The sequence below is a fragment of the Delphinapterus leucas genome, chromosome 8, assembly GCF_059928025.1.
Source record: "Delphinapterus leucas isolate spDelLeu-1000000601 "Yukka" chromosome 8, BTC_Dleu_Yukka2, whole genome shotgun sequence".
Classification (NCBI taxonomy): domain Eukaryota; kingdom Metazoa; phylum Chordata; class Mammalia; order Artiodactyla; family Monodontidae; genus Delphinapterus; species Delphinapterus leucas.
In genome coordinates, this window is record NC_143136.1 from 82270472 (window position 1) to 82284566 (window position 14095).

At 34.1% G+C, this 14095-nt stretch overlaps 1 protein-coding gene and 1 non-coding gene across 20 annotated transcripts in view; one reads left to right on the forward strand and one right to left on the reverse strand.

Moving 5' to 3' along the window:
- The window catches only part of ORC4 (origin recognition complex subunit 4), a 123441-nt gene that overhangs the window by 69039 nt on the left and 40307 nt on the right, over nt 1–14095 (forward strand). For 18 of the 19 annotated variants that reach the window (XR_016394163.1, XR_016394164.1, XR_016394166.1 and 15 more), the window contains 3 exons: nt 424–472; nt 2332–2483; nt 5214–5387. Coding sequence is in view for 8 of the 19 variants with exons in the window: in XM_089916856.1 (XP_089772982.1) it covers nt 424–472; nt 2332–2483; nt 5214–5387 (375 nt within the window). In the remaining 11 variants the exon portion in view is untranslated. The remainder of the gene's footprint in view (nt 1–423; nt 473–2331; nt 2484–5213; nt 5388–14095) is intronic. The other variant, XM_022569685.3, reaches the window with a different exon arrangement.
- Nucleotides 3118–3307, reverse strand: LOC115802203 (U2 spliceosomal RNA). The gene has a single exon (XR_004022601.2). It is a non-coding gene; the product is annotated as a U2 spliceosomal RNA (small nuclear RNA).

The following is a 14095-nucleotide window of genomic DNA, read 5'->3' on the forward strand; positions in this document are numbered from 1 at the left end:
TCTTCTCCCTTTTCCTTTTGGATCTCATTTAAATTCATGGTAATTTTTTTAGTGGTACAAGTTTGAGACTTCCAAGAGACTGACGTGTTTCAAGATACAAAGCGCAATGGATTTCTTGTTCTCTGACTATTCAGAATATAACAACTCTTAAAAATTACCTTTAAATAAAGTTAACAGTTTTACAGATTTTATCCAGAAAATATAAAATTTTGAACATGGCATAATAATGCCATTTTCAGTGCTATGCCATCTCTACTTTTGTATTTAAGTTTTAGATTGTAAGCATAGAGATATTCAGCTCAGAATCTGGCCAATGACTTTGGCCAGATACACGGTGTCTATACAGTATATAGAATCATATAGCCCTCTTTTATTCTTTATTTCACTAAACTTCTAGTCATGGTATCTTTTTTTGTTATTCAGGGAAGCTTTGCCGAAAACCTTTCATTTCTTCTGGAAGCTTTAAAAAAAGGTAAATATTAGTATGTTTAACAATATCAAAAGATAATTGTTTAGCTTTATTTTTCCCTTGATCATATGCTTTTACAAAAATAAATAAAGAAATATAAAAAAGAATAAAATAATGACCATTGAAATCCCTAATAATAGTGATTATTCCAACTAATATTTGATTTCATATCTTTATTCACCTGTAGTATATCATTGGTATAGACGTAATTTTCAATAATAAAATCTTTTCTATTTTGTTGTGTGATATACATCTTTTCACTTACTTATGGTATGTCGTAAGCATCTTTCCATGTCAGTAAATATTGAGGTGCATCATCATTTTTATGGTTCTCATATATTTCATTTTAAAAATATAAATTAACTATAATTTAAAATTCTAATATAATGAATTATAATTTATTAATCACCAGCTATCAACTTTTATTTCTAATTTTGTATAATTAGGAAGAAATGCTTAAATGATCATCCAGATTTCCTGGGGTAAATTTCAATAGTAGAATTCTAGATTAAAAGGTTCTACATTTAAAAGAATAAATATTAATTACAAAACTACCCTAGAAGGTCCATTTTCTAAACATATTTAAAAGTACTTTTCTCCTACAGGACCTCAAAAACAATTATTTTCATGTTTGCCTATTTAATAGAAAAAAATTTTTATTTTAGTTTAATTTGCATAATTTGTATACTGATGATGCTCATATCAAATTTTAATTGGCCACTGATATTTCCTGGTTTGTGTTTTTCCTGTTGGTTCTTTGCCTTATTTTGGTGGTTTATCTCATACTTATTATGTGAATTCTTGCACTTGTTTCTTCTCTTAAGTTTGGTTTGGACTTTTCTGCTGAATAGAAGTTTAAAATTTTTTACATAGCCAAAATTTTCTCTCCTTCATACTTTGACATTCACTTATATTTTCATCCAGTACATATAATTCATCATTTGGCTGGAATTTATTTTGGGAAGGTGTAAAGTAAAGATCTAATCTTGAATATACCACTTTTTCCATTGTTATGTAATGCTATATTTTATCAGAAACTAAAGTACTATATTATGTAGGTCTAGACTTCTGAGTGGTCCCTGTGGTTTTAATATCATTTAGGTTAATGCATATGTTTTATTATCTATTGGATAATATTATCAGATATTATCTAACAGATAATAATTATTATTAATAAATCTGTTTATTATCAGTTTTTTTCACTTTTTATGCAAATATAAAGCCTTAGACCTTAAGGTAATAGTGATTGTTCTGCTAAAGTAGTTTCCACTGTTGTGAGAAGAAAAACAAATCCACAGAGTCATGTTGAACTTTTCCCTGTTGTAGAAGTGTTATAATTGTCATTAGTAGGAGTTAAAGTAGCTTTGGTTAAACTTCACAGTACAACGGTTATTTATAAAAATTATTTCTATGGGAAGATTTACTTTATATTTCTACTAACTAAAAATAAGTCTCTTTTGAAGTAATAGTTTTATGTCCCTCTGTATTTAATCCCAAAGCGTTTTGGTCTCTGTAGGTGTTAAAAGATCCTTGTCAGTTTTCTGATGATAGAAGAATTACGTTTACATAATTTAAAAAACAATAATCTTCAGTCATTTAAATGATTTTCTTAACATCAGTAAAGCTACTAGAGTCTGGTGATTAGACTGAATTACCTGAGGGCCATAGGGGCTATTTTGTCCTTTGAATAATTTTTTTTGTTGAATAAATGTACAAGCATTGGTAAGTGCCCCACCCAAAGTAGGTTATCAATATATATTTTTTGAATTGAGTTTTAAAAAATGAAATGTAATAAATAGTTTGGAAATTTAAGAAAGGCTGATATAATTGCTTGTTAATATAAAACTCTTATTTTTTCTTAGGTGACCGGACTAGTAGTTGCCCAGTGATCTTCATATTAGATGAATTTGATCTTTTTGCTCATCATAAAAACCAAACACTCCTCTATAATCTTTTTGACATTTCTCAGTCTGCACAGACTCCGGTAGCAGTTATTGGTCTTACATGTAGATTGGTAAGTGTTTCTATTTTAAAAATTGATTATAATATTTAGAAAATTAAAGTTTAATTACTGACTTAGTTACCATGTAGGTCATTTTTCAAATGTATTTCATCAATACTTGGCACATTTATCCCACTTTTCAACTCAAATTGAGGAAAACAAGGAAATATTTATCACATATCCTGATAGACTAATACCTCCTGCCGTCTAATCAAATTACTGAATAAAAAAATGTGAAGTGAGATTATGCTAATAAATATAATTTCTACATTAGCAAATAAAGAGAAAGTTAAATAACCTCACTACCATTTTATAAAAATTGCTAATAGTTTCTACTTTTTACATTTAAGATTCTTTCCATATTTTAAAAATGCTTGGAATCAACTCAAAATGATACTGTCCCAACTTTGTAAGTATACATCTCCAGAAATGGAAGGGATTATCTCTATCAGGCTGTCACTGTAGATAGTGGCTTCTTTGCTCCTTGGAGGATTTTAGAATGATTTAACCATAGTGTTAATGTCACTATCACATTACTTTGTGAAGACTCCATGTATGTTGAACCTTGTGTACCTTCAGACAGCTTATGTAGGCCTTTTTGCGTTTACCTTATCTATCTTTCTTTTTTTAAAAAATTTTTCCCCGAAGTGGGTGCACCATTCTTGGAAGTACTGCAGTACCAGGTCGATGCGTGGAATGGATGGAGCAAGTTCCTATTCCATCTCCTAGTTCCAGAAATCCATTTAATTCATTGTCCTCGGATAGAGCACATATCGGTTATTAACTGATAAGAACAGATACTATACTTGATCTTAGCCGAAAGGCCGAGAAGCAGTGTGTTTACGTTCTTTTACTCTCCTAGTATGAACTTTCTAATTGAATTCAGGTAAAACTGGTTTTTAAGAGCCACCCGCTTCTTATACTATGGCTGCCATGCATCTGTAGCTTTCATCCTTTTTCCTCCTTCATTTATGGCAGGCTTATGTCAAGCCCTCATTCTCCTTTTGTACAGCTCGTTCCCTTTTTTAGAAATGTGAAACTCTTTACTAAGTCATCTTTCAACAGTCTTGCTAGTGCTGTTTCTCAAAGGAGTGGCTTTCTCTGTCCTCCTTCCCCAGTGCTCTAGAGCTTACAATGTATGCTTTCATAATAAGCCTCTCTCACAGAAAATCTGGCTGGTTCTCCACATATCTTTATTCCTCTTTTCAAAATGTAGCAATCTAACACAGTGGTTAGGGAAGCACATTCCTCCTTGCTAAAAGCTCTTCCTTTGGGTGGAAGTGGCAGTGGCAAATGCTTTTGACCCAGTGAGGGACCAAATAAAGGGTTAGTAGCTCCTTAGCCATATTATCAGAGTCTCTTTTTTATTCTGTATGTATAATTCTCCAACTGTGTAATTCAAGTCTAAGTATATATCTGTGTGTCCATGTTTATAGGGAAAGAGCAAAAGGAATGATGGAGTAGTGATTTTGTTAGCAAATAACCTCTTCCTTGTGGCAGTAATTTTTTTTTTTCTACTATTCCCTGTATCCCCACATTACCAATTTCTGTCATTACTGCCCACCACCAAACTATCAGTTACTGTTCACCTCTAAAATTCTTTTACTTCCATCTCTTTCCATTCCCAAGTTCAGGCTCTTAATTATTGCTTACCTGTATGGGTGATCTAGAACTGCTCCTTAGTAGAAAGTAAATGTATAATATTTCTGTCTCTGAACATAACTTTTAATTGTCTTATGCTGTCACTATATTTTTCTTTAACCTGTAAACACATCTCAGGTTTTTCATTCACCCTCCTCCACTCTAACCCCAAGCTATTAATCTTTCCTGTCTTCCTTTCCACACTAACCATGATGCCATGATGCCTTTTTGGTCGCTTTAATTCTTTCCTGTGTATCATTGGTTTCTTAACCTAGAATCATCTGGGTAGATTTGAAAATCCGTATTTCTGGGCCTCACCACAGCTTTTTGTTTTTCTTTTTTTATAGAAAATTGACACTAAACTTGCTCCCTCACTTCTCAAGGAAAAATAGCACTAATACAAGTAGTTTCTCAAATATTGTTATAAAAAAGCCAAAAGACAGAATAATTTACCAATGTCACACTGTGTTCCTGCCAGTTTCCTCTTCTACAGTTTGTTCCTTAAGTCCAGCGTGGCTTCAGCTTAAATTTGTATAGTTTAGTGAATTGAATATTTCTCCATTACACATGCTGCTTCTTGAGTCTTTGTTACATAAAACAATGAAGAAGATGTTTAAATTTTCATGAATGTTAATAAGTCTAATTACATTTTATTATATTAATTTTTTATGTGAATTCTTCATAGAATGTATGAAATTGTTTATTGATAGCTATAATTTTTTAGTAGTTATTGTTGGTCTTGCAATGTTAAAGATAAGCTGAGAAAAACATGGTTGGAAAAAGGCTTGACATCACCAGGCTTACAAGTGCTTAGAAGGGGATTAAAAGTAGCTTGGATTAAAAATACTTTTAGAGGCTTGGTTTATTTCCAAGCCGCATTCTCTTACCTCTACTACCTTGTAGCCCTAAGTAGATCAAGGGAATAATTAAATTTTTTTTAATGCTTAATTGTGTATTACAGGATAAGCATTTTAAATGCTTAATTGTCTATTACAGGATAAACATTGCTGATTATAAGTGATAGTTCAAATAGTTATACCTCTAACATTGGTATGGTTATTTTAAATATGCATCTTACGGAGATTTTTGTTTGTTTTTAAGGATATTTTGGAACTCTTAGAAAAGAGAGTGAAGTCACGATTTTCCCACCGGCAGATACACTTAATGAATTCATTTGGTTTTCCACAGTATCTTAAAATATTTAAAGAACAATTATCTCTACCTGCAGTATTTCCAGGCAAGATTTTTGCTGAGAAGTGGAATGAAAATGTTCAGGTAGTTTGGAAAAAAGACAATAATATTAAAGTAATATTTGTGTCTTGCTATACCATTTGAAAGCAATTAAAACTTGAAAATCTTTAAAATCTGTAAGTTAGCATAAAATTTCTAATATTACTGTGGCGCAAAACTGCATTAATACAAATTATACTCTTTTGTTTGTGTATTTTCTTTTAAAAAACAGTTGAAATGTCATACTTCTAATTTTTTTTTCTCAAAGGAACTTTTATGAGATTTGTTTTATTTGTATCTGGTTTATATTTTAGATTACTTTATTAATGAACTTCATCATTAAATATTTATTTTCTTTATTTATAAGTTTAGCAATATATTAATTTAGTAAGGTTCATACCTACCTATCCAGTGTGGATTTTTCTTCTCCAGTTCTCATGAACAACTTAAGGGTTTTTCTCATTGGGTCTATTAAGAGGCAATTCAGACTGTGGCAACTTTGGTTTTATTATCTATATTGACATATCCCATCTTTGAGTCCTTGGAGCCCTGAGGGTCTTAAGTTGCAAATGCACACTCACTTGTTGTTTTAAACATCTACTGAACCTTGTGGACTCTAAATATACTTAAGTTGAACAGCCTAATTTGTACAGACTGTTGTTTTATCAGCTAAGCATACTAGCATCAGTTTATCTTATACTGACAGGTTTTAGTTGGCAGGGAAAAGGGAGAGAGTGTATGTGTGTGAATGTGTGTTTAATAATGTGTTTGAAAAAAAATATTACTGAATAAATCTTACATGTCAAAAATATGGACCTTGTGAAAGTGGAAAATAATATAGAGTCCTTGGTTATGAAAGAATTAGGAAAAACTGGTCTATAATATTAAATACTAATGAGTGAGGATGATTAGATCTGCTTAGAATTAAACAGTCTATATTCTTTGGCTCTAAAAGATTGTTTTATGTTATAGCAATAATGATAGATTATATTTTTTTACTGTAAAATCTTAAATATCAATACCAAATTAAAAGTGAAAGTTTGCATTTATTTTGCTCTTTAACGATTCTTGGTTTTTTCCCATCTTTGTTGAGGTATAATTGACAAATTAGAAATTGCTTATATTTAAGGTATACAACTTGATGTTTTGGTATACATTGTGAAATACCACAATCAAGCTATAGTATTTAACATATCCATCACCTCATATAGATTTCTTTCTTTTCTCCTTTTTTTAAATTTTGTGGTAAAACAGTTAAGTTCTATCTTCTAAGCAAATTTCAAGTATATAGTACTGTATCGTTAACTATAATCACGTTGCTATCCATTACTTATGCAGAACCTAACTTGTATAACTGAAACTTGATTCTCATTTTGATTTTAAAATAGAGTCAGCTTATGTGAGCACTATTAATTTTGACACAGTTTTTTAAAATTAAAAGTTACGAACAAAATTTAATCAGTGCTTAAGAATACGTGGTAAAAGGTAGACTTTTCCCTTATGTCCATGCCCATCTTCCCTCCTTTCACTACAAAGTAATTATTTGGTTCATAGCATTTCAGACCTTATATATTGATACATGCCAAATTTGTTTTTACATAAAGGATTCAAACCTTAAATATTATTCTTTGGTTTACCTTTTTTACTTTGTTGTAATCGTTAATCTCATATTTTTTTCCTAATATAACTGTACAGAATTGTATATCAAAATGATTGACTTTATCCTTAAATCATGATACTGTGTCATGATATAATTAGGTGTGGGTCCTTCCTTCCACCTTCCTCCCCAAATTAACTTTTCCTGGGACTCAGATATTTACTAGCTCGTGCAAGTTTTTCTTGATACTATGTCTAATTATAAGAGTCCATCCTATAAGAACACTTTATAGTTGGTGCTCTCACATTGTCTTTTCCTTTACCTGGATCTGGAGTGGGTCAGAGCTCTGAATCTTTGGCCTCTGAATCCACTTTTGAGTGCGTCACAGACTTTCACCTTTCACAACTCCTGAACTGATTGTCTTGTTGCAACAGTGTGTTTTTCTGATTGCTTTAGTGATCAAATGCAGTCTTAGTATTTAAATGTCTGTGCTTTCCCAGGGCTTTTATTATTATTATACCTGCTCACTTTCTTTTCCTAAGACGACTACGTAAGCCCAGATTATACTGTACTGTCATCCATCTTTCTGTCCCTCCCAGCTATGTTGTATTCTGAGATCCTAGAATGGGTATATAAAGGAAGTAGATGGTGACAGTTACTGTGAAGCATAACTCTGGATGACTCAGAAAATGGTAAGCATGTGATGTAGAGTGGCTAACCCTAGGTTTTTGGTCCTTCTTTGCTGATCACTGAATTTAGAGGCAGGATGATAGGAATGAATGCGAACACTCTCCTGTCATCTTTTTGATAATCTTACAGTTCTTTCATAAGGTAGAACTAATACCACTGGAGTTTGTGTCTCTTAGTTCTAATATTTTCTTGCCCTATCCTAATCATCATTTGCCACCTCCCTTTAGGGTATGCTCATAAATGAGCTTCACTTGAAAAAAATATGTCAGCACCATGGCCAGAGGCCCTGTCTGAAAAGGGGGGGTGTGCACTGAAGGAGCTATCCTTTCACTCAGTGCTGACTATCCAGCAAGTTTTTCTAATTCCAAGGTTAAACAAAAGCAATGGTATAGATGACAGGTCACCTAGGGAATCTCATCCAATAAATATCTTCAGGATAGACTTGAACCTGGACATCCTGCCTAACTTGAATGTTTGTTTTAGCCCTATCCCAAATATGTAAGCAGGGTAAATACCATCTCAGCATGGCAGTATAAGAAAAATCTGTATAAAAGAGCATTTAAAAGGACCATAGCTCAGAATGACCATCATCAAAAAATCTACAAACAGTAAATGCTGGAGAGGGTGTGGAGAAAAGGGAACCCTCTTGCACTGTTGGTGGGAATGTAAATTGATACAGCCACTATGGAGAACAGTATGGAGGTTCTTTGAAAAACTAAAAATAGAACTACCATATGACCCAGCAATCCCACTCTCAAGGCATATACCCTGAGAAGACCATAATTCAAAAAGAGTCATGTATCAGTGTTCATTGCAGCTCTATTTACAATAGCCAGGACATGGAAGCAACCTAAGTGTCCATCGACAGATGAATGGATAAAGAAGTTGTGGTACATATATACAATGGAATATTACTCAGCCATAAAAAGAAACGAAATTGAACTATTTGTAGTGAGGTGGATGGACCTAGAGACTGTCATACAGATTGAAGTAAGTCAGAAAGAGAAAAACAAATACCATATGCTAACCCATATATATGGAATCTAAAAAAATTAAAAAGGTTCTGAAGAACCTAGGGGCAGGACAGGAATAAACACTCAGACATAGAGAATGGACTTGAGGACACAGAGGGGGGAAGGGTAAGATGGGAGGAAGTGAGAGAGTGGCATGGACGTATATACACTACCAAATGTAAAATAGATAGCTAGTGGGAAGCAGCCGCATAGCACAGGGAGATCAGCTGGGTGCTTTGTGACCACCTGGGAGGGTGGGAGGGAGACGCAAGAGGGAGGAGATGTGGGGATATATGTATGTGTATAGCTGATTCACTTGGTTATACAGCAGAAACACACCATTGTAAAGCAATTATACTCCAATAAAGATGTTAAATAAATGAATTAATTAAATAAAAGGACCATAGCTAATTCTCCTCAAGGAAATTCCCACAAAGTGCTATAGCTAAGTTCAAGAAAGATCTACCAACTTTCTTAACCTTCCCTGTTTAGTTAACAGAAGGTAAGAATGTTTAGCAGGAAGACTAGGAGATTTAGTATATATACTGCTGCCACTAAGTTATCCCTGGAGCAGCATGAGCCCTCAGGTACTAGTGTAATCCTGCCGGTCAGGCACACTGCAGTGAGCACATTAAGAACTTGTTTCTGCAAGTGCTACTCCTGTGCTCATCAGTGACAAGGGAATGTGTCAGCTTCCCTGAATAGGGCAGAGAAGACTAAAAACAGTAGCAAGGGAATGGGGACTATAACTAGGATAATATATTTACTGAGAGCATAAAACTTCATCCCATTCGACTAGAACTTATTCATGAATCTGGATCTTCTCACAGTGGAAGAAGTAGAGACATACAGTTTCAGCTCTAGGAAATACAGAAATACTTAGTTTTCTGGGCCTTTTTTTTTTTTGGATAAAGAATCGTTATTCTTTGCAGATGAGTTTTGAAAAATTATGTCAGTCTTATCCAAGCCTTTTTTGGCTCTGCCAACTCTGACTTTACTCTCCTTTCATCTAATCTTTTCTTTGGTGCCAAATGAACCTCACCTTTCATTAATCCTAATTCACTGCAGTCACTGTTTTTAGTCTTCTCTTTCTCTCTTAAAGGGCTTGCTGTTGCTATATATATATTTGTATCATAAACAGGGTTGAATATCCTTGGAAGCATACCAGATGAACATAAAATAATAAAGCAAAGTAATACAAATAAAAAACTTTGGGAAATTAACCGTAGTCCTTGCTTCTGCAGTTGTTGACTCTTACCAAGTCACTTATATAGTTGATATATTAAATATATATTTAGATATTTCTTTTTCAAAGGGCCCTATTGAGCTCTAAATTTCCAAAGCCATCAACTTCTCAAAATATATCTTAATTTAGTTATACAAAGTATGCAGTTTACGTTGTTTTTTTTTAACATCTTTATTGGGGTATAATTGCTTTACAATGGTGTGTTAGTTTCTGCTTTATAACAAAGTGAATCAGTTATACATACACATATGTTCCCATATGTCTTCCCTCTTGCATCTCCCTCCCTCCCACTCTCCCTATCCCACCCCTCCAGGATGTCACAAAGCACCGAGCTAACATCCCTGTGCCATGAGGCTGCTTCCCACTAGCTATCTACCTTACTACGTTTGTTAGTGTGTATATGTCCATGACTCTCTCTCACCCTGTCAAAGCTCACCCTTCCCCCTCCCCGTATCCTCAAGTCCATTCTCCAGTAAGTCTGCGTCCTTATTCCTGTCCTACCCCTAGGTTCTTCATGACATTTTTTTTCCTTAAATTCCATATATATGTGTTAGCGTACAGTATTTGTCTTTTTCTTTCTGACTTACTTCACTCTGTATGACAGACTCTAGGTCTATCCATCTCATTACAAATAGCTCAATTTCGTTTCTTTTTAAGGCTGAGTAATATTCCATTGTATATATGTGCAACATCTTCTTTATCCATTCATCCGATGATGGGCACTTAGGTTGTTTCCATGTCCTGGCTATTGTAAATAGAGCTGCAATGAACATTTTGGTACATGACTCTTTTTGAATTTTGGTTTTCTCAGGGTATATGCCCAGTAGTGGGATTGCTGGGTCATATGGTAATTCTATTTGTAGTTTTTTAAGGAACCTCCATACTGTTCTCCATAGTGGCTGAACCAATTCACATTCCCACCAGCAGTGCAAGAGTGTTCCCTTTTCTCCACACCCTCTCCAGCATTTATTGTTTCTAGATTTTTTGATGATGGCCATTCTGACTGGTGTGAGATGATATCTCATTGTAGTTTTGATTTGCATTTCTCTAATGATTAGTGATGTTGAGCATTCTTTCATGTGTTTGTTGGCATTCTGTATATCTTCTTTGGAGAAATGTCTATTTAGGTCTTCTGCCCATTTTTGGATTGGGTTTTTTGTTTTTTTGTTATTGAGCTGCATGAGCTGCTTGTAAATTTTGGAGATTAATCCTTTGTCAGTTGCTTCATTTGCAAATATTTTCTCCCATTCTGAGGGTTGTCTTTTGGTCTTGTTTATGGTTTCCTTTGCTGTGCAAAAGCTTTGAAGTTTCATTAGGTCCCATTTGTTTGTTTTTATTTCCATTACTCTAGGAGGTGGGTCAGAAAGGATCTTTCTGTGATTTATATCATAGAGTGTGCCTATGTTTTCCTCTAAGAGTTTGATAGTTTCTGGCCTTACATTTAGGTCTTTAATCCATTTTGAGCTTATTTTTGTGTATGGTGTTAGGGAGTGATCTAATCTCATACTTTTACATGTACCTGTCCAGTTTTCCCAGCACCATTTTTTGAAGAGGCTGTCCTTTCTCCACTGTACTTTCCTGCCACCTTTATCAAAGATAAGGTGTCCATATGTGCGTGGGTTTATCTCTGGGCTTTCTATCCTGTTCCATTGATCTATCTTTCTGTTTTTGTGCCAGTACCAAACTTTCTTGATTACTGTAGCTTTGTAGTATAGTCTGAAGCCAGGGAGCCTGATTCCTCCAGCTCCTTTTTTCGTTCTCAAGATTGCTTTGGCTATTCGGGGTCTTTTGTGTTTCCATACAAATTGCGAAATTTTTTGTTCTAGTTCTGTGAAAAATGCCAGTGGTAGTTTGATAGGGATTGCATTGAATCTGTAGATTGCTTTGGGTAGTAGAGTCATTTTCACAATGTTGATTCTTCCCACCCAAGAACATGGTATATCTCTCCATCTATTTGTATCATCTTTAATTTCTTTCCTCAGTGTCTTATAGTTTTCTGCATACAGGTCTTTTGTCTCCTTAGGTAGGTTTATTCCTAGATATTTTATTCTTTTTGTTGCAATGGTAAATGGGAGTGTTTTCTTGATTTCACTTTCAGATTTTTCATCATTAGTATATAGGAATGCCAGAGATTTCTGTGCATTAATTTTGTATCCTGCTACTTTACCAAATTCATTGATTAGCTCTAGTAGTTTTCTGGTAGCATCTTTAGGATTCTCTATGTATAGTATCATGTCATCTGCAAACAGTGACAGCTTTACTTCTTCTTTTCCGATTTGGATTCCTTTTATTTCCTTTTCTTCTCTGATTGCTGTGGCTAAAACTTCCAAAACTATGTTGAATAAGAGTGGTGAGAGTGGGCAACCTTGTCTTGTTCCTGATCTTAGTGGAAATGCTTTCAGTTTTTCACCATTGAGGATGATGTTTGCTGTGGGCTTGTCATATATGGCCTTTATTATGTTGAGGAAAGTTCCCTCTATGCCTACTTTCTGCAGGGTTTTTATCATAAATGGGTGTTGAATTTTGTCGAAAGCTTCCTCTGCATCTATTGAGATGATCATATGGTTTTTCTTCTTCAATTTGTTAATATGGTTTATCACATTGATAGATTTGCGTATATTGAAGAATCCTTGCATTCCTGGAATAAACCCCACTTGATCATGGTGTATGATCCTTTTAATGTGCTGTTGGATTCTGTTTGCTAGTATTTTATTGAGGATTTTTGCATCTATGTTCATCAGTGATATTGGCCTGTAGTTTTCTTTCTTTGTGACATCCTTGTCTGGTTTTGGTATCAAGGTGATGGTGGCCTCGTAGAAGGAATTTGGGAGTGTTCCTCCCTCTGCTATATTTTGGAAGAGTTTGAGAAGGATAGGTGTTAGCTCTTCTCTAAACGTTTGATAGAATTCACCTGTGAAGCCATCTGGTCCTGGGCTTTTTTTTGTTGGAAGATTTTTAATCACAGTTTCAGTTTCAGTGCTTGTGATTGGTCTGTTCATATTTTCTGTTTCTTCCTGATTCAGTCTTGGCAGGTTGTGCATTTCTAAGAATTTGTCCATTTCTTCCAGATTGTCCATTTTATTGGCATAGAGTTGCTTGTAGTAATCTCTCATGATTTTTTTTATTTCTGCAGTGTCAGTTGTTACTTCTCCTTTTTCATTTCTAATTCTATTGATTTGAGTCTTCTCCCTTTTTTTCTTGATGAGTCTGGCTAGTGGTTTATCTATTTTGTTTATCTTCTCAAAGAACCAGCTTTTAGTTTTATTGATCTTTGTTATCGTTTCCTTCATTTCTTTTTCATTTATTTCTGATCTGATTTTTATGATTTCTTTCCTTCTGCTAGCTTTGGGGTTTTTTTGTTCTTCTTTCTCTAATTGCTTGAGGTGCAAGGTTAGGTTGTTTATTCGAGATGTTTCCTGCTTCTTAAGGTGGGCTTGTATTGCTGTAAACTTCCCCCTTAGAACTACTTTTGTTGCATCCCATAGGTTTTGGGTCGTTGTGTCTCCATTGTCATTTGTTTCTAGGTATTTTTTTATTTCCTCTGATTTCTTCAGTGATCACTTCATTATTAAGTAGTGTATTGTTTAGCCTCCATGTGTTTGTATTTTTTACAGATCTTTTCCTGTAATTGATATCTAGTCTCATGGCATTGTGGTCAGAAAAGATACTTGATACAATTTCAATTTTCTTAAATTTACCAAGGCTTGATTTGTGACCCAAGATATGATCTATCCTGGAGAATGTTCCATGAGCACTTGAGAAAAATGTGTATTCTGTTGTTTTTGGATGGAGTGTCCTATAAATATCAATTAAGTCCATCTTGTTTAATGTATCATTTAAAGCTTGTGTTTCCTTATTTATTTTCATTTTGGATTATCTGTCCATGGGTGAAAGTGGGGTGTTAAAGTCCCCTACTATGAATGTGTTACTGTTGATTTCCCCTTTTATGGCTGTTAGTATTTGCCTTATGTATTGAGGTGCTCTTATGTTGGGTGCATAAATATTTACAATTATTATATCTTCTTCTTGGATCGATCCCTTGATCATTATGTAGTGTCCTTCTTTGTCTCTTTTAATAGTCCTTATTTTAAAGTCTATTTTGTCTGATATGAGAATTGCTACTCCAGCTTTCTTTTGGTTTCCATTTGCATGGAATATCTTTTTCCATGCCCTTACTTTCAGTCTGTATGTGTCTCTAGGTCTGAAG